This window comes from Nerophis lumbriciformis, linkage group LG03, assembly GCF_033978685.3.
Source record: "Nerophis lumbriciformis linkage group LG03, RoL_Nlum_v2.1, whole genome shotgun sequence".
NCBI lineage: Eukaryota > Metazoa > Chordata > Actinopteri > Syngnathiformes > Syngnathidae > Nerophis > Nerophis lumbriciformis.
In genome coordinates, this window is record NC_084550.2 from 72,230,419 (window position 1) to 72,256,286 (window position 25,868).

Consider the following 25,868-nt stretch of genomic DNA (forward strand, 5'->3'; position numbering starts at 1 on the left):
GGCTTCTGAGAGTTTCAAAATGTAATGAATAAAATGTTAAAGTTGTTGATAAACAAGCAATTATTTTAATAATTAAATATGGTCATTTTAAATGAATTATTATGATCATTTTAAATTAATTATTTCAAATATGTTTATTTTAATGTATAATTCTATGGCTGGATGTAATAAGGAGTCAGAAAAAATACAAATAAAAATACAATTAATTCTGATGTTTTTAGCAAAATATAGTAAAAATGTATTTAGTTGTTTTTTTTAAATTTTTAATTAATAAATATATTTATTTTTAGGTAAGATAAACATAATAATACAATTTATCTCTAGTCTGGATGATTTAGTTCTTGACACCCTGTTGTCCTCCCGTAGTGAAAAAAGGCTGTCCTCACTCAGGTCCGCATGGACCTGGAGGGGGCGTGGCCTCCAGCTCCGGCTGAAAATCGGGAGATTCTCGGGAGAATATTTGTCCTGGGAGGTTTTCGGGAGAGGCGCTGAATTTCGGGAGTCTCCCGGAAAATTCGGTGGTGTTGGAAAGTATGTTATTCATTGACTTTCACCACTAGATGTCAAGGTCAAACAAGATTTGAGGCATCATGCACCGTGCTTGATAATCCTTTTTAAGTACAGTACTATTTACTTTTCCATGGTGGGACAAGTGGTAGAAAATGAATGGATGGATGGTTGCTGTTTGGTTTTCTTTATATCTTAAATACTGCCTGTTTACCTTGATTTTACAATATTTTGAACAATCATATTTACTTCTTGTGACAATAACCACCGATAGGAATACTTTATTTGAACAAGATTGCTCCAAAAACTGATATAAAAAAATAGAAACAATTAAAATCCTCATTATAGAAAACCGGTGGACCAAAAAGTAGGACTTGAATCTTCGAATATCATGAGAAAAGAGTTTTTTAGGAAGTTGATGTAGTCCTGCATGTTTTTCTTGTGCCTCTCGCACTGTTCCAGACTGAGCTGCAGGTCTTTCACACGCATCTCAGACTGTATTTCCGCCTAAAAAGAGACACACTCGCATCAAGACTCAAAGAAAACACCTTTTTGGGTGTAATAATAGATGATAAAATGACCTGCAAATCTCATGGAAAAATATACAACATAAAGTAGCAAGAATGTTCTAGAGCAGTGGTTCTTAACCTTGTTGGAGGTACCGAACCCCACCAGTTTCATATGCGCATTCACCCAACCCGAACCGTAATCATAAAACGATGTTATTATATTAAATAAATACTAATAAAGATATAATTTACAAACAGAAAGTTACAGGAATGTACACATGATCCCATGTTTACATCTCATTGTGCAACATGTGAATGTTTTAGTGGGAACTCAATGCCATATCTGAAAGGGGCACACATTATTTCCAAAGCAGGACGCCCACCCAGACATATAATACGAGTACACAACTCATGAAAAACAATATGTTATAGTCATTGGAAGTGGGCCAAAACTTATATTAGAAAATAATCTCATGGAAATGACTGCTGTCATTTGATTATAATAATAAAACATTCAACTTTTTGTTTAGTCAGGTTTGGGACAGGTGTGCTGCAGGTGTGACCACAGTGCATGTGCACGTGTGACGTTGCCTACATGTGCTCCACTGAATGCTCAAGGAGTTTTTGCGTTTGCTCACACATATGGAAAATTAGAGGGAACATTGTTTGGGGGTATCATAATACGCCGACAGGGAGAAGTTTTTGTTTACGTGACTCGCGGCGGAGGCTCTGCCGAACCCGAGGCCGACTCACCGAACCCCTAGGGTTCGATCGAACCCAGATTAAGAACCACTGTTCTAGACCAAAAATGACTTCATATTCTCTACTGCTCACTGGTGTTACATATCTGAGTTATTGTGTAGAAATATGGGAAATAACTACAAATATGCGCTTCATTCACTAACTGTATTACAAAAAAGATGAGTTATAATAATACATAATGTTGGATATAGAGAACATACAAACACTTTATTTACTAAATCACAAATACTGAAATTCAACAATTTGGTGCATTTGCAAACATCTAACATGATGCAAACTACAACCTGCTAGCCAAGAATGTACAACAATTCTTCTCAACAAAAGAGGAGAAATATAACCTTAGAGGAAAATGTCATTTCAAACATTTGTATGCACGTACAACACTTAGAACCTTTAGCATATCAGTATGTGGAATTAAATGATGGAATGGATTAAGCAAAGAAATGAAAGAAAGCAGCAAAATGATTGACTTTAAGAGACTGTTCAAACTACAAGTGTTCACTAAGTACACACAACAACAATTATCATCAACATCTTCAACCCTTTTGAGATAAAGATTATTTATGTATTTAATATTAGTGTGCTTACTATGGTATATTATTTATGTATTCACTGTTCTGTTACAGAGAACAAAGAATGGGATAAAATTGCTATGGTATGAAAACTGTGCTGTAATGGAAGAAGTGGAAATGTGTGATGCATTACATTGTATCGTATGCATGTTCCACACAAACTGAAACTGAAACTGAACTGAACAGATCCACAATGAGCTCAAAGTGTGTTGCTTACTGTCAACTTGCTCTGTCTTAGAAGCTTCAGCTCGTTATCTATTCTGTTCTTCTCAACCTCCAGTGCGTGGACGGTGGTCTGGAGGTCCTCTTTTTTCGACGAGGTTTGTGCTGTTAAGTTTGCGACCTAAACATGGGGAAATTAATTCCTCAATGGTGCCAATGTTTACTATGAGAAGCGCACCTGTTGGCTGAGAGCTTCGCACTCCGCAGAGCGCTGCTGCAGATGGCGGGCAAGAGCGTCGCATTCGCCTGAGCGCTGACCCATCTGTTGTTTGAGAGCCTCGCATTCCTTTGAGCACCGACTCAGTTGCTGTTTGAGAGCCTCGCATTCGTCCGAGTGCTGACTCAGTTTCTTTTTGCTGTGGTGAAGAGCTTCTTCCTCAACCTTCAGCTTCACTTCCATCTTCAGCTTATTTTGATGCAACTCATCTTCCTTCCTAAAAGGTACACGTACATTTTATCTTGGCATTTCAAACAGAAGGGTAGTGTTCCACAGTATAAACCCATAGATTCCATCCATTTTCGACCGCTTGTCCCTTTTGGGGTCGCGGGGGGTGCTGGAGCCTATCTCAGCTGCATTCGGGCGGAAGGCGGGGTACACCCTGGACAAGATTCTTTTGAGAAAAAAAAAAGAAAAAAAAAAAATATATATATATATATATATATATATACATACACAAACAAATTCATCCAGCACTACTTGTGGCATTCTCATGGGACTGGGTGTGAATGTTAGTCTGTTGATCCAACTCTGTTCAGTAGATGGCATTGCAAACATTTTTTCCACAAGTCTTTTTAAACATCATTTTATAAAAATTGGTAGATTTTTATTTACAAAGCTCTTCTGGGACTATTGCCCCAATATATTCGTGCATTGATTTGACAGAGAAGTAGCAATTCTTATGCTCTGAGATCCAACGATCAGATGTTGTTCTCTGTCACTTTTGCTGGCACTGAGCTGGTGAAAAAAGCTTTTGTCTCTGCATCTCTTAGTGCTTGGAACATGTTACAGAGAGACTGGAAGCTGACTGAATTTGTATCCTTAAATGCTTTTAAATCTAAACTGAGAGCTTTTGAAGGCGCCTCCGTTATCCGTAACTGTTTGACTTGATGTCCATCCTGTCATTTGAATGTGTCATTTTATGTGTAACTCTGCTGCCTCTTGGCCAGGACTCCCTTGAAAAAGAGGTTTTTAATCTCAATGGGATTTTTTCCTGGTTAAATAAAAGTAAAAAAAAGAATACACCAATAAAACCCAGAGAAAAGTATAGTCAAAGAAGCATACATCTCAGATAGCTGGACTTTCATCTCTACTAATCGGACCGCATAAAAGATAGAAGCTTTCTGGGAAGACGGAATATGCTTCTAGATAAACTAAAGTTGGTATTGAAAGTATTCATGCAGGCAGCCCGCATATGGATAGTTTTTTTTGTTAAGTGTAAACCGGTTAATTCTCCACAGGAGTTCTCCTGGTTTATTCTGAAACACCACCTCAGGCTTGCATAGCAGAAGCGTTCCAGCACCTGGCTGACTATATTGCAGACGTGGAGACTTTCTGCTCATCATTCTGGATTTTAACCGAGCAAATTTAAACCACCGACTCCCCAAATACAGACATCATATTAAGGGCCCCACCAGGGCCACTGCTACACAGTAATAAAAGACTCCTAATTACTCTGTTCCCCATGCAGCTTTAGGACTCTCTGATCACTGTCTGATCCAAATCAACCTGACCTGTAGGCAGAAGTTAAAAACTGGTCAAAGGAACAAAAATAGCAGTTACAGGCCGGCCTTGATTGTCAATTTGGAGTGTCATTCCGTGGTGGCTACAAATCGCTGGCGTTCCACTTCCTGTGGAAAACAGGGGTCCCATCCAGCACTGGCGCCCCGGGGTGTGTTCCCTCCCCACTGCTTTTCTCCCTCTACACCAACGACTGCACCTCAGGACATCTTTCTGTGAAACTTCAAGAGTTTCACAAAAGGCTTCATCCAACAGCCGGCTCTCTGGTGCAGTCAGAACCTTCTGGAGCTGAACCTGCTTTCTGCAACAACTAAGGAAGATAAACCTGGCCTCAGCCTGACCTAAGAGCTGCTGATCTTGTTTGTTTTACACCACCATCATTCTGTCTGTCCTGTGCACCTAAACAAAAATTGAGTTTTTTGGCCAAAATACCCAGCAATATATTTGGAGCAGAAAAGGTGAGGCCTTTAATCCCAGGAACACCATTCCTACCGTCAAGCATGGTGGTGGTAGTATCATGCTCTGGGCCTGTTTTGCTGCCAATGGAACTGCTGCTTTAAATGGGACAATGAAAAAGGAGGATTAGCTCCAAATTGTTCAGGACAAGCTAAAATCATCAGCCCGGAGGTTGGGTCTTGGGCGCAGTTGGGTGGACAATGACCCCAAACACACCTCAAAAGTGGTAAAGGAAAGGCTAAATCAGGCTAAAATGAAGGTTTTAGAATGGCCTTCCCAAAGTCCTGACTTAAAGGTGTGGACAATGCTGAAGAAACAAGTCCATGTCAACACATTTAGCTGAACTGCAGCAATTTAGTGGTCAAGTGGTCAAGCAGAAGCTTGTGGATGGCTACCAAAAGCGCCTTATTGCAGGTCAACTTGCCAAGGGACATGTAAGCAAATATTAACATTGCTGTATGTATACTTTTCACCCTCACATTTTCAGTAGAGCCATAATAAATTCATAAAAGAAGCAAACTTCATGAATGTTTTTTGTGAGCAACAAGTATGTGCTCCAATCACTACATCACAAAAACATAAGAGTTGTAGAAATGATTGTAAAGTCAAGACAGCCATGACATGATGTTCTTCACAAGTGTATGTAGACTTTTGACCAGGACTGTACAGGTAAATGGAAAGATGAAGTTGACAGTATTCAAGCGCTAGCGACTCTATGTTTGTACGATGTCACCAGTTCATGGATTGATTGAGATGACTGAATAAAAATCCACATGAAATACTGAAAAGTCCCAAAGAAGAGTGCAAATAGAGGATTAATGGAATAGTATCCAAACAAATGTTACCAATAAGACAATTCACTGTTTTAACTGCTGTAATCGTCTTACTTTTGAACGGCGTCCACTCGCTCTTGCAGCTTTGACATGGCCTCCTCTGCAGACTCTCTGCGCTCCACAGCCGACCTAACCATGTTTTCTTGAGTCTCCACCTAAGTGGTTTGAGAGGAACATGCATTCGACAAGAGTCAGTCATGTTGTCTGCTGATACATCTCACCTCAAACACCAAAATACTTTACAAGCTAATGCAGAGAGGTCAACTTAGTGCTTCGTATGCAGTATCAATATTACAATAAACTGAATTTTAAATGTTTATATAAACCGTTACTATATTTTGTATTTGATTAGGAAAGCAGTGTAGCTCAGAGCCTCAATCTGTCCCCTTTACTTTAAGATCTGTTCAAATAAATCCTATAAATGTAGTGTTTCTCTTTCATCCTGACGATTTGGGTCAATTTCAAGATGCGTTAATATTAATTAGGTTGTAGATGTGAGAGTGGCTATTTTGCTGTTTAGATTTTTTTCTTCCTAATTTTTGGACCTTATTATGCTTTCCTACTGTCATAATTATCAATAGATTGTATGTAATTACCTATAATTCTATTGTTATATTTTGAATATATAGAATAACATGCAGATCAGATGGGGCGATAAATGCTCAGCAACATTTAAGGTTGTGAACGGGGTACGCCAGGGGGGAATTCTCTCCCCTGCCCTCTTCAATCTGTATATGAATGACCTATCTGTACAGCTCAATACTCGTAGAACACTTGGTAATATGTGGTCAATCATTTGATGTATGCGGATGATTTAGCCATCCTGTCTCCTAGCAGTGCTGCCTTCCAACAGCTGCTGAATATATGTACACATTATGCTTTAAAATATGATGTGAAATATAATGCCAAAAACAAAAAGAGTGTCATCATGATATGTAGAACAAGAGGAGACAAGGACCTCTCTTTTCCTTCATTCTATCTGTCAGGACCGGTGCTGAGTGTGTGATAAAACTAAGTATCATCATGATGATGATGATCTATACAGACAGTGGCGGATGCTGTATGCCCAAGCCAACATGCTGAGAAAGAAATGTTATTATTGCACATTTGATGTAAAGATAAACTTACTCAGAGCCTATTGCACTCCTCTGTATACTGACCCCCTGTGGATAAAGTATAAGCAGAAAAGCATAGAGAAGCTGCAGGTTGCTTATAATGATTGTATGAGGCTTATGACTGTATGAGGCTTATGATGATTGTATGAGGCTTATAATGATTGCATGAGGCTTATAATGACTGTATGAGGCTTATAATGATTGTATGAGGCTTATAATGATTGTATGAGGCTTATAATGATTGCATGAGGCTTATAATGATTGCATGAGGCTTATAATGATTGCATGAGGCTTATAATGATTGCATGAGGCTTATAATGATTGCATGAGGCTTCTCCTGGGAATTCCAAGAAGCTCCAGTGCAAGCCAGATGTTTGTTAGTGTTGGGGTGCCCACTTTCTCAGCGTTGCTACGCAACCTTATGCATAAGTTTATGTGTAGGGTATCTGAGTCTGAAAATGACATAATATCTGGACTGTGGAACCATTGGTACACATGTTTGTATGTCAGAAACTGACATTTGGGCTTTATGTTTTAATTGTTTTTATGTTTTGTTTTTAATGTATTGTATTTTGTTTTTATATGTTCCACCCGATTATAGCTGAGATAGGCTCCAGCGCCCCCCGCGACCCCAAAGGGAATAAGCGGTAGAAAAATGGATGGATGGATGGATGTTTAATGGTCTGCAATAAAGATTGATGATACAAACCCCATTTCCATATGAGTTAGGAAATTGTGTTAGATGTAAATATAAACAGAATACAATGATTTGCAAATCCTTTTCAAGCCATATTCAGTTGAATATGCTACAAAGACAACATATTTGATGTTCAAACTCATAAACTTTTTTTTTTTTTTTTTGCAAATAATAATTAACTTAGAATTTCATGGCTGCAACACGTGCCAAAGTAGTTGGGAAAGGGCATGTTCACCACTGTGTTACATGGCCTTTCCTTTTAACAACACTCAGTAAACGTTTGGGAACTGAAGAGACACATTTTTGAAGCTTCTCAGGTGGAATTCTTTCCCATTCTTGCTTGATGTACAGCTTAAGTTGTTCAACAGTCCGGGGGTCTCCCTTCTGCTATTTTAGGCTTCATAATGCGCCACACATTTTCAATGGGAGACAGGTCTGGACTGCAGGCAGGCCAGTCTAGTACCCGCACTCTTTTACTATGAAGCCACGTTGATGTGACACGTGGCTTGGCATTGTCTTGCTGAAATAAGCAGGGGCGTCCATGGTAACGTTGCTTGGATGGCAACATATGTTGCTCCAAAAGCTGTATGTACCTTTCAGCATTAATGGCGCCTTCACAGATGTGTAAGTTACCCATGTCTTGGCCACTAATACACCCCCATACCATCACACATGCTGCCTTTTACACTCTGCGCCTATAACAATCCGGATGGTTCTTTTCCTCTTTGGTCCGGAGGACATGACATCCAGTTTCCAAAAACAATTTGAAATGTGGACTGGTCAGACCACAGAACACTTTTCCACTTTGCATCAGTCCATCTTAGATGAGCTCAGGCCCAGCGAAGCCGACGGCGTTTCTGGGTGTTGTTGATAAACGGTTTTCACCTTGCATAGGAGAGTTTTAACTTGCACTTACAGATGTAGCGACCAACTGTAGTTACTGACAGTGGTTTTCTGAAGTGTTCCTGAGCCCATGTGGTGATATCCTTTACACACTGACGTCGCTTGTTCATGCAGTACAGCCTGAGGGATGGAAGGTCAAGGGCTTAGCTGCTTACGTGCAGTGATTTCTCCACATTCTCTGAACCCTTTGATGATATTACGGAGCGTAGATGGTGAAATCCCTAAATTCCTTGCAATAGCTGCTTGAGAAAGGTTTTTCTTAAACTGTTCAACAATTTGCTCACGCATTTGTTGACAAAGTGGTGACCCTCGCCCCATCCTTGTTTGTGAATGACTGAGCATTTCATGGAATCTACTTTTACACCCAATCATGGCACCCACCTGTTCCCAATTAGCCTGCACACCTGTGGGATGTTCCAAATAAGTGTTTGATGAGCATTCCTCAACTTTATCAGTATTTATTGCCACCTTTCCCAACTTCTTTGTCACGTGTTGCTGCCATCAAATTCTAAAGTTAATGATTATTTGCAAAAAAAAAAAAAGTTTATCAGTTAGAAAATCAAATATGTTGTCTTTGTAGCATATTCAACTGAATATGGCTTGAAAAGGATTTACAAATCATTGTATTCCGTTTATATTTACATCCAACACAATTTCCCAACTCATATGGAAACGGGGTTTGTATATATGTATATATATATATATATATATATATATATATATATATATATATATATATATATATGTATGTATATGTATACCCCTAATATATATATTTACGTGTATTTGTATTGAACCGTTTCGGTACGGGGGTTTTGGTTCGGTTCGGAGGTGTACCGAACGAGTTTCCACTCGAACATATTAAGTAGCCGCCTCCGCTTCCTTCTGCCTCTGCCTCTGTCAGTCCTCTACACAGCACCCAGCATTGTCCCACCCACACAACCATCTGATTGGTTACAAACAGAGCGGTAACAGCCAATCAGCAGTGTGTATTCAGAGCGGTAACAGCCAATCAGCAGTGTGTATTCAGAGCGGTAACAGCCAATCAGCAGTGCGTATTCAGAGCGCATGTAGTCAGTGCTTTGCGTTTAGCAGGTAAGCATCTCCCCAAATGATAATAAACACCTCCCAGTAACATCACTATGAGCCCGTTGACCTTCTAGAAATATAAAAGGCAGCTCAGCTCGCTCGCAGTCCTGGCTTGAGGTGAAGGCTAATTCGCTTTTAGCGTAACGTTAGCTTATTTTGCGGTGTGTGTGTGTTACGGACAGCAAAGCCCTGTCTGGCTGTTATTTCACTTTACCTTTTTCTGTGTTGAAGCAGCAAAAAAGGACATTATGTTAAATGAAGAGTTTCTGTCTCTGATAGTTGATATAATAATGTAAGTGCATCATTAAGCCTACATGAACTCCATGGTGTTCAGGGATGAATAGTCTCTCCTATTGCTATTGTACTATTATTTCAGCTATAGTTACATTAATCATTAATAATAGAGCAGCCTAGTTTTGAATGGCAGGGTCCCTGCTATCACATGTTGATAAAAATATAACATTTACATAATAAAAATCAACTACAGGCTTCCCAAATGCTGTACTAAATTAAGCATGATGAGTTGACTTGAAACTGTTAAATGTTGCACTTTTTATATGTAGAAGAAACATTTTGTCATTTTATTTAATCTGAGCAACAACTTGAGGCAGTTTAATGTTGATTAACGTGGGCAGAATTATTATAGTGTTCCCAATGTTAAAAGGATAAAGCCATTGTTTACAAATTTGGTAAATAAATAACCAAAAAATGTATATTTTGTTGTTTTCTTACTGTACCGAAAATGAACCGAACCGTGACCTCTAAACCGAGGTACGTATCGACCCACATTTTTGTGTACCGTTACACCCCTAATATTTATATACGGTATATATATATATATTTTTTTATTATATATATATATATATATATGTATATATATATATATATATATATATATATATATATATATATATATTATATTTCAATGAATAAATATTTTTTTATAATGATCGACAGCAGAGTAAATTACACCAAATATGATTCTTCCCCTGGCTGATTAGAATAACCTGTCCTGCTTGCACACCTTTAGCTGCAACTGCCTAATGGTCTCTGACTGTCCTGAGCACTTCATCTCGGAGCGTTGCAGCTTCTCCTTGCAATCCAGGAGCTTGAGTTCAGCCACCCTCAGTGTGTCAGGGATGTGCTGCAGTTGCTCCACACCGCCCTGCAGCTCCTGCCTCACCTGGACAAATCAAACTTGACGGATGGATTGGTGGCGTGCTGCATGTCGCTTATGCTAGCTGAGGTCATTTATCTGGTGTGCAAATGCTGCTCACAGCAAAGCAAAACAAAGCTGCAGCGCTTCACACAGTGGTCGCAGTATACTTGGTACCTCAAGTTAAGATTCAAGTTGTCTCCCGGCTAATCGTTGTGCTTTCAGTTGCAAGAAAACATTGGAGTTACAAGCATCCCTAGCACTAAATGCCATAGCAAAAGTTAAAGTTCAAGTAGCAATGATTGTCACACACACACACACACACTAGGTGCGGTGAAATCTGTCCTCTGCATTTAAATGTCACAGGGAACCACATAAGATCCGCCCCAAACATCTTGTCTTAGGCACAAGCGTTAGCTTACAGCTAAAGTTTGGCATAACTTTCTTTTTACAAGCATGGAAATAAAGAAGGTAAGTGTGAAGGCAGCGTTTTTTTGACACACCAGAGTTTTGAGTTTAGAGCTTTATCACTGAAGCAATCCAGCTCCTAAATTGAGGTACAACTGTATTTGCAATGCATCACAAAATATTATTTAAGGATTACCTCATCGGCTTTTTCCCCTTGTCCGGCTTTAAGGATTTCAATTTCTTGTAAAAGATTTTTACATTGGATCTTTGTGTTGTTTAGGTCCGCTTCAAGCTCTGCCACCTAGAAGACACAGATGTGAAAATTGTATCTTAGTTTTCTTAACTCCTCTTTGTACACATTTATACGTATTCATACAACGATGACCACAGAGATGCTTCTTTTTAATTCAATATTATGTTCAAATAAAGCCCATTCTTTTAACTTTTACAAGGATTTGCATGATAAAGTGGAAAAGCAAATGTTAGCTCTTACTGACCACGAAGACAAAATGCACAACACAGCAGAAACAGAACCAATGTTGGAATACTAGTGGTAAGGAGTAAGTCAGCATTAATAGAGCTGATGAGTTCAATAGGCACTTTTCCAAAGCAGGGACTTTTTCAGGAGGGGAAAGTTCCCCGTGTGTTTCCACCAAAAACTACCCAGGAAGATTTAGTTCCTCAGGAATCTTTTGGAGTTCCTAGATGGGACTTTTGTCAGTGACCAGGAACCTTTTCGGGGGTTCGCTGTGGTATCAAACACTGATTTGTTGAACCGTTAGGGGTGTTCCTAAAACTTATTTTAAACACACAACCCCCATCAGAATATACGCCGCTACTTTTTTATGTCTTATTTCTTGTGTATTTCTAGTTAAAAAAAACTTGACCACAGAGAGAAAGACCAAAAATGAGCTTTTGACATGAAGGAACTTTTGTGGGGCATCTTTATGCTGATTAGTGACACTATTTTGGAGTGTTTTTACTCAGCCGTGGTCTTTAAACTCTGTGCAGTTTAATGTTGTTTATTCGTTTTTACAAACTTCATTTTGTTACGCAAAGCTAGGAAAAGTGGACGGACTCTTTTCAAGGTATTTACGGAGGAGTATGAAGCCAGACTTGAAGCGCTTACTACTCTGACTTTGTTGGATAAATGTGAAATAAAGGAGGCAGCACACGAGGGAAATAATCAAATATTAACTATTTACTTTATTAATCAGTTATTTGTGTAGTTATTAGCCTTGCGTGAACAGAATGCTAATGTTAAAGTTGATGTGTTTGTGTTGTCTGCGTGAGATAAACACTGACATTTATTATTTATATATTGTTATTTACAGCTAACCCTCTTGAATTCATCATTTACTGAGAGGACGACTTTCTGACTGTTGGACCTCACGGACAAAAGCCTGACTTTTTATGAACAATTCGATGCACTTCATTTTTAAATCATATTGTTTTGGTTATGATTGCTTTGTATTTCAATGACTTATGCTTTATTATTTAATTGTATCAGTGTAGAAATATAGTAAAGCACTCCATCAGACTGATTTGTATTAAACTACCCTGAACTGTGAAATGCGGTGGAAACACAAACCACACAGGAACCTATAGATCTAGGAACCAGAAGTCTTTTGGTGGAAAAGGGCCTAATGTAAACAAAAACAGTAGAGAAAGCCAACGTTTCACAGCACATGCAGAGGTAGATAAAGCTGCTGGATGCTTGACCTCTCATGAAACTTCAAATGCAGCCTCTTGTGGAGGTGATACAAACTCTCATCAGGATGTTGCCTACAGCCGCTGCTGTTAATGCTGTCCTCTTTTGACTCAGCGCTAATTACAGGTTATTTGCTTTAGTAAAGCATGAACACAGGGGATAATTGGAGCGTTTACTCTGCCCATCTTTACCCGATTTTGATATTGTTGAATTGTGTTGTTCTTCTCTCGCGATGCATTCTTCTCTTTATCAAGGGCCGCAGAGCATTCAGCAAGCTGGTTTTCCTGCTGGGCAAACGATGCCTGCAGACACACACCAACGTAGATTAGATGACAATTACAGTGTGTATACTATAATTACACAAGCATCATGATCTTTGCAATTTGTGATTGGAGGGTTTGGGTGTACCTAATAATATGGCCTGTACCTTGTGCGTTGCATCGCTGGCGCTGGGCTGCTGCTGCTGCATCATGACCACGTTTATTCCACACACCTTGTCCTGTTCCTCCTTCCTCGTTTCCCTCTCCCTGTGCCATTGCATCTCCTTTCTCTCCTCCTCCAGAATCTTCATCCTCTTTCTGTCCTCTTCAGTCTTGTTTCTCTCCTCCTCCAGAATCTTCATCCTCTTTCTGTCCTCTTCAGTCTTGTTTCTCTCCTCCTCCAGAATCTTCATCCTCTTTCTGTCCTCTTCAGTCTTGTTTCTCTCCTCCTCCAGAATCTTCATCCTCTTTCTGTCCTCTTCAGTCTTGTTTCTCTCCTCCTCCAGAATCTTCATCCTCTTTCTGTCCTCTTCAGTCTTGTTTCTCTCCTCCTCCAGAATCTTCATCCTCTTTCTGTCCTCTTCAGTCTTGTTTCTCTCCTCCTCCAGAATCTTCATCCTCTTTCTGTCCTCTTCAGTCTTGTTTCTCTCCTCCTCTAGAATCTTCATCCTCTTTCTGTCCTCTTCAGTCTTGTTTCTCTCCTCTAGAATCTTCATCCTCTTTCTGTCCTCTTCAGTCTTGTTTCTCTCCTCCTCCAGAATCGTCATCCTCTTTCTGTCCTCTTCAGTCTTGTTTCTCTCCTCCTCCAGAATCTTCATCCTCTTTCTGTTCTCTTCAATCTCCTTTCTCTCCTCCTCCAGAATCATCCTCTTTCTGTCCTCTTCAATCTCCTCAAGGATCTCCATCTCCTTTATGTCATCCTCGCTCTCATTCAGGACCGCAATCTCTGTTCTTTCCACCTCGCTCTCCATTTCCTTGTGCCAGTCCCATTCCTTTCTTTCCTTCTTTTCCTCCTTCAGCAGCTCCAACTGCATCTTTCTTTCCTTGTCCCTCTCCTTCGACACCTCCATATTCATCATCGTCTCTCTTCCTGTGTCCACCTGCAAGTCCACCGGGAGGCCGTTGGCTTGTCTACTTTGTAATTCCCCAAAAAGGACAGTTAAAAGTGGCTGTAATGTGCAAGTGCAAGTTAGCAGCTACCAACCTTTGCAGAAACCCCACACGATCGCCGAGTTTGTGGTTCCCCTTACTCAGCTGCTCCTTCTCTCGCGTCCATGTTTCTTTCTCTTGCTGAAGAAGGGTCAGCTGCACGTCCTGCGTAAAGACAAACCGTCAACGACAGCAACTGGGAGGGTGTGACCCCATTGACCATCGGCCCACCCTTTCCCTGAGCTGGCTGTAGCATTTGTCGAGGCCGGCCTCGAAGCGCTCGGCTCTCTGCTTGTGCGCTCGCGATGCTTTCTTCAGGGCCTCTTTTTCCTTCGAGCTCTGCTCAGTAAGAGACGCTAAGGACGCCTTCAGCTCTTCTATTTCCGCCTTGTGTTGAGTCTGGGCTCGCTCGAGTATCTAGAGAAGAAGGATGACTTCAGACACAGCACATCTTGGAACATTTTTTCTTTCTTTAACCTTCACTTGCACTGTCAGTCGATTGTTGTCTGCTTCTTTGCTGCGTAGCTGCCCCTGCGTACGAGCGCGATTGGCCTCAGAGGACTTGGCCATGTTGAGAGCGCTCTTCATGTTCTCCTGCGGTCATCAAGGTTGATATGCAGTATGAACAATCTAGTCATTATTTTCAAGTAGTCAGTGTAAAGCTTTTATAGCAATATACAAACCCCAAAATAAATAAAACGAGAATACAACAAATCCTTTTCAACTTATATTCAATCGAATAGACTGCAAAGACAAGATACTTAACGTTCCAACTGGAAAACTTTGTTATTTTTTGCAAATATTAGCTCATTTGGAATTTGATGCCTGCAACATGTTTCAAAAAAGCTGGCACAAGTGGCAAAAAAGAGTGAGAAAGTTGAGGAATGCTCATCAAAGACTTATTTGGAACATCCCACAGGTGAACAGGCTAATTGGGAACAGGTGGGTGCCATGATTGGCTATAAAAGCAGCTTCAGTCATTCACAAACAAGGACGCGGCGAGGGTCACCACTTTGTCAACAAATGCCTGAGCAAATTGTTGAAGAACAACATTTCTCAAGCAGCTATTGCAAGGAATTTAGGGATTTCACCATCTACGCTCCGTAATATCAAAAGGTTCAGAGAATCTGGAGAAATCACTGCTCGTAACATTGAATGCCCGTGACCTTGGGTCCCTCAGACGATAATGCATCAAAAACCGACATCAGTGTGTAAAGGATATCACCACATGGGCTCAGGAACACTTCAGAAAACCACTATCGGTAACTACTGTTCATCCCTACATTTGTAAGTGCAAGTTAAAACTCTACTATGCAAAGCCAAAGCCATTTATCAACAACACCCAGAAACGCCGCCGGCTTCGTTGGGCCTGAACTCATCTAAGATGGACTGATGCAAAGTGGAAAAGTCTTCTGTAGTCTGACAAGTTCACATTTCAAATTGTTTTTGGAAATTGTGGACGTCGTGTCCTCCGGAACAAAGAGGAAAAGAACCATCCGGATTGGTCGGGAACTTTTAGCATGGGTAACTTACACATCTGTGAAGGCACTATTAATGCTGAAAGGTACATACAGCTTTTGGAGCAACATATGTTGCCATCCAAGCAACGTTATCATGGACGCCCCTGCTTATTTCAGCCAGACAATGCCAAGCCACGTGTTACAACAGCGTGGTTTCATAGTAAAAGAGTGTGGGTACTAGACTGGCCTGCCTGTAGTCCAGACATTGAAAATGTGTGGTGCAATATGAAGGCTAAAATATGAGAAGGGAGACTGTTGAACAACTTAAGCTGTACATCAAGCAAGAATGGGAAAGAATTCCACTTCAAAAATGTGTCTCCTCAGTTCCCAAACCTTTACTGAGTGTTGTTAAAAGGAAAGGCCATGTAACACACTGGTAAAAATGCCCCTGTGCCAACTTTTTTGCAACATGTTGCTGCCATTAAATTGTAAGTTAATGATTATTTGCCCAAAACAAATTAAGTTTCTCAGTTTGAATATTAAATAGTTTATTCAATTTAATGTAAGTTGAAAATGATTTGTTGTATTCTCTTTTTATCACTGGTTTTGGGTTTTGGAGATGTGCAATCCGCTGAAAATGTGTCAACACACAGACATTATTGTCTGAATGGTGTGAGTATTTAGTGTGAGTAATGTTCTTATCTACCACTGCCTCGATCCTTTTGGGCATGGAATTGAGCAGAGCTGCACAAGTTGGCATGAGAATCCCCTTCCATTCCTTCATGACATCACTGTCAAGACAGCCTTTCCTTTTCTTCTGCTTGAGGATGCCTCACAGGTGCTCAATCCAGTTCAGCTCTGGAGGAGACATATTTCCCCCCCATCACCTTCTTCATCTTGGAGAATCCTTCTGTGCTTCACAATGTCACAGGACATATTGGAATTTATCCTCCCCCCTCAACGAAATGTAGTTCCCAAGTGTGGAGCAATACTTCTGCAGCCGCAGACCACCACATGCTTGACTGTGGAGAAGACACAAATATCTTGCTACCCACTTATGCTTAAGGGATGTAACAGTTGAAAAAATCTGAACCGTACATGAGCTGACTCGGTTTGGATCAAATGTTTTATCTTTTTTTTTTTACTAATTTGGAGCGTGTGTGTCGTTCCGATTATGCCCAATGAGCAACATTATCAGTGTGAGCCCCGATTCTGTCCTTCCAGAGAAGCAGAAGCAAATAAACACGATCCTGCCTTGATAAACTACTTTTTTTTTGCAGCAAGCAACAAGACAACAGTAACATCATCCCACAGAACCTTACTGTATATCCCAATTTAGCTGCCCGGGATATGCCTGTATATTAATATTTACTTTTTGGACCTCCAGAATCAGCATGTTCTTCTCCATCTGTGTCCAAAAAAATGAAATGAAGTCTGAAAACCTTTGACAAGTTGACTTCATGTCCGTCACCGCCCATTAGGACCTTTCAAAGTGTAAAATATTTATTTTGAAAGTAAACCGAATACTTTATTTTGTTTAAGTGTGTAACTTCCTGTTTAACACTAGCAGATTTTAGGCAAACTAAAGGGATTTGTTGCGCAGTCCGGCAGAAATAGAAACTCTGTGTATATTAAGCGCTGGAATGCGGAATGGCAAAGGCTGTCGGTGGCGTTCCACGGCAGTGGAAACGGACACATTGACTTGAACAAAAACGGAAAGAGTGCACGGGCGCGCGCATGTCGGTCCGCGGCCGTTTCGCATTCAGTGGAAATTCTGGGTAAGGCATTGGTGTGGAAAAGACAGAGATAGAGGATGCTTTAGGGCTACTCTCAATCTTGACATTGGCTTCACAAAATATTATAGTCTAAAAAAACTCAAATTCTTGAGCTTGTAACAGTAAAACTGATGAGTGAGCATATGAGGGAAAAATAAGAGCATGTCTACTAGAAGTTTGGGATCTCACCCTGGTTTCTACTTTTTATTTTGACAAAGCATTAATATGCCTGATCAATAATCAATAAACACAAAAAAAAGTGAAGTTGATTTCCGCATTAATGGACGAAATGACAGGTTTGGCCAATAAAATGGAAGCCGCTGTTCAAGCCACAATATCAGGGCACATAAATGTGACTGAATGCTGCCATTGTGAGAAGGAATATTTATTTGGGAAAAGACGCTCAATCATCCGTCCTCAAATAAGCAACGAGGAAACAGCCACTTAAAACAGCGACTAAACTTTGAAGCTAAAGAACAATCCATATACCCACAACACATCTTATTTGCTTGTGAACAACATTATCAATGTATAATAAATGTACAAACAAGACAGCAGACGCAACTTGTTTTTTTCCCCAACAGCCTCAAGTCGTCTCCTTACTTGCCAAACTCAGAGAAAAAGCACACTTCCCACCTTCACAATCACAGCGCTGTACGCAATATCCCGTCTGAGTGCGCTAACAAAATAATGGTTTCAAAAAAGTTCCTTACAGCTGGAGCAGATGAACAACTGTTGGTGGAGTGAGTCACTAGACTGTATATGAACCACGTCATGAGTGTTATTACTCAATAGGCTCTCTAGCTAGCTCAGCTGTGTGCAGACAAAACATGAAAACACTTCACAGATACTGTAATATGATGAACATGAAATGTTTCCTAACACTTTACAGATACTGTAATATGATTGTTCATGTTTTTCAGTCACTACAGATTGGTGTCCTATCGCAGTGTTGTGCATTACAAACTCTATTGTTGTAGAAGCCAGCTTATCTCTTGCCGTAGTTAACTTTTACGGCTAATACCGTAGCATGGCGATGTGTTACTACACTCATTTGCTCTTACAATAACAATGTCACTACAGCTTGGTTATTATACAGGTCATGGCACGTAAATTAAGTATTGTTCATTTTTAAAGTGATTTAGAGGCAGTGTTGGGTTAGTTACTGAAAACCAGTAACTAGTTACAGTTACTAGTTACTTTGTTTCAAAAGTAACTCAGTTACTAACTCAGTTACTTACACCAAAAAGTAATGCGTTACTGTGAAAAGTAACTATTTAGTTACTTTTTTTTTTTTTTTTTTTAAAGCTCCCATTAATGCCCTTTTAGCCTTCATTTTAGTACTGTTATTGCACTGGAGAATAATACAATCTGTTGATCAACTTGACATGCATTTGCATCACTCAACTCTGCTAAGCAATGTGCTCTACATACAACACACAAAGACAAAGATATGTTTCAAAGGGCCAATTTATTTCAGGCCAGAACTAATTGACAAAACTATTTGAAATAGCTGCAACATAACATACACAAGTAACAAACAGCATAATAACAACATAGCTGTAAACCAAGGAAGTACTTTAACTTTACATACACAAAGCCTAACCAGGCGTTTTTTCTCTCAAGGAATTCTGAAATGAAATCATGTCTAAAGCCCAGAACACTCTACGCATTTCCCCACTTTTAGTTTAGAGATAAGGAGAGACTGCCCTGGCCCACTAGCATCCCTCTTTATGTTTGTGAACTTTATAGTCTATACATTTAGAGTGATGTGATAATCAAACACTCTAGAAGTCTAGAATGAAAGAGTGTATAAGAGAATTGACAGAGTGTGTGTACTATAATTCATAATAACATTGATTTTGATTCAATATTATGTTTTGAGCAATGACAGTTTGAAAGAAAAAAAAACAGCTTTGTTTTATTAGTCAACATTGCAACTTTTTCTAAATTATATTTCACCTTTAAGCTTTTTTATTTCACTTTTGTTATGTTTTTGTTTATTTTAACAGTATTTTTTGAATGTGCTGTGGGCCTTTAAAACATTAGCTGTGGGCCGCAAATGGCCTCCGGGGCACACTTTTGACTCCCCTGCTATAGATAATAAAAAATTAAATGTGATAAATCTATGGATAAAAAGCAGAGCCTGGCGACGCATGCGCGTTTATCATAACTCTCTCTCTCTCTGCCCCTCCCTCACCAATGCTGCTGCGCGCACCCCTCCCCTCCCTCCCTCCCTCCGCACACCCAGACACACACACAGCCCCTCCTCCTTGTGACACAAGAGATTCAGAAGGACGACACTGCAGCGCTGCAATAAAACACACTCAGATCTTCTGTTTCTAGCCGATACTACATAAAAAATAACGTAAAATAACGCATGTAGTAACGGTAACTGAGTTACTGAATATAAAAAATAACGCGTTAGATTAGTTACTGCCGAAACTAACGGCGTTAGTCCCAACACTGTTTAGAGGTAGAATTGATTGCTCCCATTAGCGGCATTGCTAGCCACCAAGAACAAGACGATTTTAACATGTTAGAAAGTAACAAAGAAAAACCTTTTGTCTTCTTGTCTGTCATAATGATTGTGAACAGGCAACATTAAAAAAAAAAAAGTGCAGTTCCCCTTTAAAAAGAACCACAATCTTCTATAGCAAAAAGAACCAAAAACCGTGACTACAAAAGCGTGATAAGATCCGAACTGGATTGTGTGAAGCGGTCCACCTCTACTTGTGTTGCCAGCTATTTAGACGATAATGCCAATTTGTTGACTCATTTTCATTGGGTATATTGTAATACAAGCTGTACACTGACTACTCTAAAGTATACCCAAGGGGACTGTTATGAAATGTGCTAACATGCACTCATCACCTGCTCTAGTTGCTGCAGACACATGAGCTCCTCCGCTCTTTTTTCTGCTACAACCAAGTCACCTTTAAGAATCTTGAAAAACAGATAAAAGGGATAAACACACTGACATTATGTACAATATGGACAAAATAATGCACACCTTAAGGAAGTGAAAATGAAAGAAAATAAGGAGATTTTTAATAGCCCATCCACTGTTCTGGAAAAACGTTCTACATTGTTTGTGTGACTTTTTGTTCATTCTACCAGAGCAGCTGATGTTAGGGGGTGATTGCACATCCAATGTCTTGCTTTGTGCACTGGTAACAATAAAGGACCCTCCCTGAACTGACCCCACAAAGAAGATCACAAACAATTGTATATGCCTTGCTCAGATGAAAAACTAAAATTAGATCTTAAAAATGCATTGTGGTGTTATTTACATACTTGTGAATTTTTTTAACATGTAGTGTGCTGTTAGAGTTTGGGAAAGTGATTAAATTACCTTCTACAAAACCCAAAACTAGTTAAGTTGGTACTTTGGGTAAATGGTAAATAAAAAGAGAATACAATGATTTGCAAATCCTTTTCAACTTATATTCAATTGAATAGACTGCAAAGACAAGATACTTAACGTTCCAACTGGAAAACTTTGTTAAGTATTGCAAATATTAGCTCATTTTGGAATTTGATGCCTGCAACATGTTTCAAAAAGCTGGCACAAGTGGCAAAAAGAGTGAGAAAGTTGAGGTTTGCTCATCAAAGACTTATTTGGAACATCCCACAGGTGAACAAGCGAATTGGGAACAGGTGGGTGCCATGATTGGGTATAAAAGCAGCTCCCATGAAATGCTCAGTCATTCACAAACAAGGACAGGGCGAGGGTCACCACTTTGTCAACAAATGCCTGAGCAAATTGTTTAAGAACAACATTTCTCAAGCAGCTATTGCAAGGAATTTAGGGATTTCACCATCTACGCTCCGTAATATCATCAAAAGGTTCAGAGAATCTGCAGAAATCACTGCACGTAAACCATGATAATATGGACTTTCAATCCCTCAGGCGGTACTGCATCAAAAGCAATATCGGTGTGTAAAGGATATCACCACATGGGTTCAGGAACACTTCCGAAAACCACTGTCAGTTACTACACTTTGTCGCTAAATCTGTAAGTGCAAGTTAAAAGTCTACTATTCAAACTGAAAGCCATTTATCAACAACACCCAGAAACGCCACCGGCTTCGCTGGGCCCTGAGCTCTTTTAAGGTGGACTGATGCAAAGTGGAAAAGTGTTCTGTGGTCTGACGAGTCCACATTTCAATTTATTTTTGGAAACTGTGGACGTTGTGTCCTCTGGAACAAAGAGGAAAAGAACCAGCTGGATTGTTCTCGGCGTAAAGTGTAAAAGGCAGCATGTGTGATGGTATGGGGGTGTATTAGTGGCCAAGGCATGGGTAACTTACACATCTGTGAAGGCACCATTAATGCTGAAAGGTACATACAGCTTTTGGAGCAACATATGTCACCATCCAAGTAACGTTATCATGGACGCCCCTGCTTATTTCAGCAAGACAATGCCAAGCCACGTGTTACATCAACGTGGCTTCATAGTAAAAGAGTGCGGGTACTAGACTGGCCTGCCTGTAGTCCAGACCTGTCTCCCGTTGAAAATGTGTGGCACTATGGAGACCCCGGACTGTTGAACAACTTAAGCTGTACATCAAGCAAGAATGGGAAAGAATTCCACTTGAAAAGCTTCAAAAATTGGTCTCCTCAGCTCCCAAACTTGTTGTTAAAAGGCAAGGCCATGTAACACAGTGGTAAAAATGCCCCTGAGCCAACTTTTTTGCAATGTGTTGCTCCCATAAACTCGTAAGTTCATGATTATTTGCAAAAAAAAATTACGCTTCTCATTTCGAACATGAAATATCTTGTCTTTGCAGTCTATTCAATTGAATATAAGTTGAAAAGGATTTGTTGTATTCTCTTTTTATTTACCATTTACACAACCTGACAACTTCACTGCTTTTGGGTTTTGTACAATAATATGTAAATTAAATTATGTTATAAATAGGCTCCAGCACCCCCTGCTACCCCGAAAGGGACAAGCGGTAGGAAATGGATGGAAATATAAAAGCGTATTCATAAAACACACCTCAATTTCACGCTCAGCTTGTAAGATCTTATTCAACAACGCGTCAATCTTGGTGCCTGCGTCAATCCGGTCCATCTGTTTAAAGGGAAATAATGATAAAACGTACATAAAGGTGCTCATTAACTTTACAATAAAGCTGTACACTGCGCCGGGTAAGCTTGAATTGATGACTGACCTCCTCATCCAGGAGCTGGTTCAGTCTTTGCCGCACGGCTTTGTTTATTTGCCGAAAGTCCTCCATCTTCTGCAGCAGGATTCCTCTCTGCCTGGCAACTCGCTGCTTGTTGACTGTGGATGATTTTGCATCCTAAAGAAGAGAGGATGATTAAGTTTGGAGAATACTTGCTCACAGGACGTGATAAACATACTTTTAGTATATCTTTTAAAGACACAAGCTGTGCGGCTGCACAGACGATCTCGGCTTCAGCATCCGTCAATCGCTTCACAAAAGACCCGAATCCTTTGTTGTTGTCCCCAAGAATACATGGACTCTGCGCACTGAATGGACTGCATGGACTTTGAAAAGTGACAGAAACGGCTCGTAAATTGATTTCATCTGTAAGTATTTGTGCATGCATTACTCTTGGAACTCACCAGTGAATTTCCACCTCCGGGGTCCTGTTAAGACCGCTGCTAGTCCAGATCTTCTTTGTGGGTCCATGAGGGTTGTCAGGGTCCCCGCAGGTCAGTGTCACACCAAACCTGCTTGGGCTGGGGTCCCCGGGGGGACTCGTCTGCTCATCCTCCGGACACATAGCACCTGTCATTGGTGCAGCATAAACAACAACATACGGTTAAGACAGTTCAAATGTTTGATGAATGCCATTTGATTTTTGTAGCCTTGTATAAAGTTGAATTGTTTAATGAATGCTATTTTATTATTTTTTTAGCCTTGTATAAAGTTGAATTGTTTATTGAATGCTATTGAATTTTGTTTCAGCCTTGTGTACAGTTGAAATGTTTAATGAATGCTATTAGATTTTTTTAGCCTTGTCATTAGCTTATGTCGTCAAGTGTCGACACGGAAGCGCAACACAGACACTCCGTTGTGACGTTTAAGTATGTCCTTTTACTCAAACAATAAAGCAGCTTGTACATCTAGTGAAGAAACTGTGTTGATAATGAAATGCTTACGAGTATATTGATGTTTATAATATTGACTTACTGCTTTGTTTGGGATGGCGAACACTCCAAACTGTCGTCCGCTTCTCAACTCTGATTTGAAAATGATTGGCCAGTGAGGGAACAGTTCGGTGACGTCACACCACTTTACTCGCTGTCAATTCGCTGTCGGAAGAAGAAGTGGGCGGGACTTCCCCGCCTAAAAGCAGTCATTGGCTGACGCCATGGAAACGACGCGGAAGTGTGGCGTTACAAGCTCGGCCAACATGCTATATACTAGCACAATGTATGCTCATTCTTTTTAACATGAACGCCTTCCAAGTGTTCTAAAACAAATGTACATTTAATGCTTAAAAGCAACCATACTTCCAGTTACCTTGTTCTTGTCGTCGCGCAGTCAGTCAAAGTTAGCTGCTTCGCTAATGCTTCTCCGACGCCGCTGATGAAATGATAAAAGCTAAAATACTCCTAATTGGTCCAAACGAGGTAAGCAAAGAAACACTTTTTCACACAAACGTCTTGTATAAAAGGGCACAGTTTAATTAGAGCGGTTGATTAGTTCATTGCAAGACCACCAACAAGTAAACCATGAATTGATTAACGTGGACCCCGACTTAAACAAGTGTGAACAACTTATTGGGGTGTTACCATTTAGTGGTCAATTGTAGGGAATATGTACTTCACTGTGCAACCTACTAATAAAAGTCTCAATCAATCAATCAAAAACCAATAGACTGCTGCTAGTCGACTGTGGATTCCGTCCTGGTCGTGGAACAACTGACCAGCTCTTTACTCTTGCGGGAATCCTGGAAAAGGCCTGGGAGTAGGGCTGGGCGATATGGCCTTTTTTAATATCTCGATATGTTTAGTCCATGTGACGATACACCATATATATCTCGATATTTTGCCTTAGCCTTGAATGAACACTTGATGCATATAATCACAGCAGTATGATGATTCAATGTGTCTACATTAAAACATTCTTCTTCATACTGCATTAATATATGCTTATTTTAAACTTTCATGCAGAGAAGGAAGTCACAACTAAGTCAATTTAGCAAAAGTGTATTTATCAAACAGTTATTAAGCAGTGGCACAAACATTCATGTCATTTCAAAACAGAACGTGCGAGATTGTCAGAGACATTTTAAAAGAAGCTAGTAGTGCACTTTAGTGCATGATGTCACTAAGATGACATATCAAAACAAAACTAAATTAAAGTGCACTTTTTGTACAGAACGCCACTTTAATAGTTTAAAAACATGATGTCACACAAGATATTTTAATAAGTGTCAAATAAAAATGAGCTGCATAATAGGAAATCAAATAGTGTTCGTCTTTCACTATGTGGTAGGTTCCTGCGGACGTTATCTCCTTTTGTTGTCGACTCTTTTTTTTCATACGGTGTTGATGTGGAAATGTTTGCCTCTGCATTTTGATGGTGTGGGCGTGTGGCGCCGAACAGAGATGTTGACATGCGGAGTAAGCACTCTTCATTCTCTAGCAGGTGACTTTTCAAGTGATGCTACATATTAGCAGTAATGCTACTTTTTGTAGAAACGCTTTTGCCCCACACTTGACAAATTACGGTTGTCTGTTCGACATCTTCCCGCTTGAAGCCAAACCACCGCCAGACAATGGACCCCCTGCTGTTTTTCTTGGGAATTAATTCTTCCTTCGTTACCAGATTCGCACCCTCTTTCTCTCGTATTACCGCTAGCATCACAGCTAACGTTACCCATGCCACTACCTCTCTGTTCCGCGAGGGCATATACGTATGTGACGTATGACGTGACAGTATGTGGCGTATGTAGAAGGTGCGCTTGTTGTCTGTGAAAAGGAGACACAAGAAGGAGTGAGAAGAGCCTGTAGTGTAATGCCGGCAGCTAAAAGCAACTGCGTGAGAACGTATACTCGATATCACGATATAGTCATTTTCTATATCGCACAGAGACAAACCCGCGATATATTGCGTATATCGATATATTGCCCAGCCCTACCTGGGAGTATGCCTATCCAGTCTGCATGTGATTGATTGATTGATAGAAACTTTTATTAGTAGATTGCACAGTGAAGTACATATTCCGTACAATTGACCACTAAATGGTAACACCCCAATAAGTTTTTCAACTTGTTTAAGTCGGGGTCCACGTTAATCAATTCATGTGGATTTGGAGAAGGCGTATGACCGGGTCCCCTGGGAGGTGCTGAGGGAGTACGGGGTGAGGGGGACCCTGCTGAGGGCCATCCAATGTCTGTACAACCAAAGCGAGAGTTGTGTCCGGGTGCTTGGATGTAAGTCGGATCCGTTTCCAGTGGGGGTTGGTCTCCGCCAGGGCTGCGCTCTGTCCCCTATCCGGTTTGTGATTTTCATGGACAGGATTTCTGGGCAGAGTCGTAGCCATGGCAGAGAGGGTA

The 25,868-nt window shown here is 40.3% G+C and overlaps 2 protein-coding genes across 10 annotated transcripts in view; one reads left to right on the top strand and one right to left on the bottom strand.

The window, feature by feature from the left end:
* Window positions 1–163: 163 nt before the first annotated feature.
* On the bottom strand, window positions 164–23,658 carry LOC133590422 (uncharacterized). Of its 8 annotated transcripts, XM_061943058.2 has the most exons (17): window positions 23,494–23,658; window positions 22,923–23,088; window positions 22,697–22,844; window positions 22,504–22,635; window positions 22,329–22,403; window positions 20,197–20,268; window positions 14,565–14,681; window positions 14,319–14,504; window positions 14,143–14,252; window positions 13,106–14,072; window positions 12,870–12,980; window positions 11,164–11,268; window positions 10,428–10,586; window positions 5,654–5,754; window positions 2,751–3,006; window positions 2,568–2,693; window positions 164–1,014 (listed from the first exon to the last, which is right to left on the bottom strand). In XM_061943058.2, exons 2-17 carry the CDS (start codon window positions 23,081–23,083, stop codon window positions 850–852), a joined length of 2,991 nt encoding a protein of 996 aa, XP_061799042.1. In that variant the 5' UTR covers window positions 23,084–23,088; window positions 23,494–23,658; the 3' UTR covers window positions 164–849. The 8 variants fall into 8 exon arrangements, with proteins under 8 accessions (XP_061799042.1, XP_061799037.1, XP_061799036.1 ...); XM_061943053.2 differs by lacking the exon at window positions 23,494–23,658 and having other exon boundaries at window positions 13,106–14,069; window positions 22,923–23,349; XM_061943052.2 differs by lacking the exon at window positions 23,494–23,658 and having other exon boundaries at window positions 22,923–23,332.
* Window positions 23,461–25,868, top strand: part of ift22 (intraflagellar transport 22 homolog (Chlamydomonas)) — a 7,143-nt gene continuing 4,735 nt past the window's right edge. For both annotated transcript variants that reach the window (XM_061942320.2, XM_061942313.2), the window contains exon 1: window positions 23,461–23,936. Coding sequence is in view for 1 of the 2 variants with exons in the window: in XM_061942313.2 (XP_061798297.1) it covers window positions 23,898–23,936 (39 nt within the window). In the remaining variant the exon portion in view is untranslated. The remainder of the gene's footprint in view (window positions 23,937–25,868) is intronic.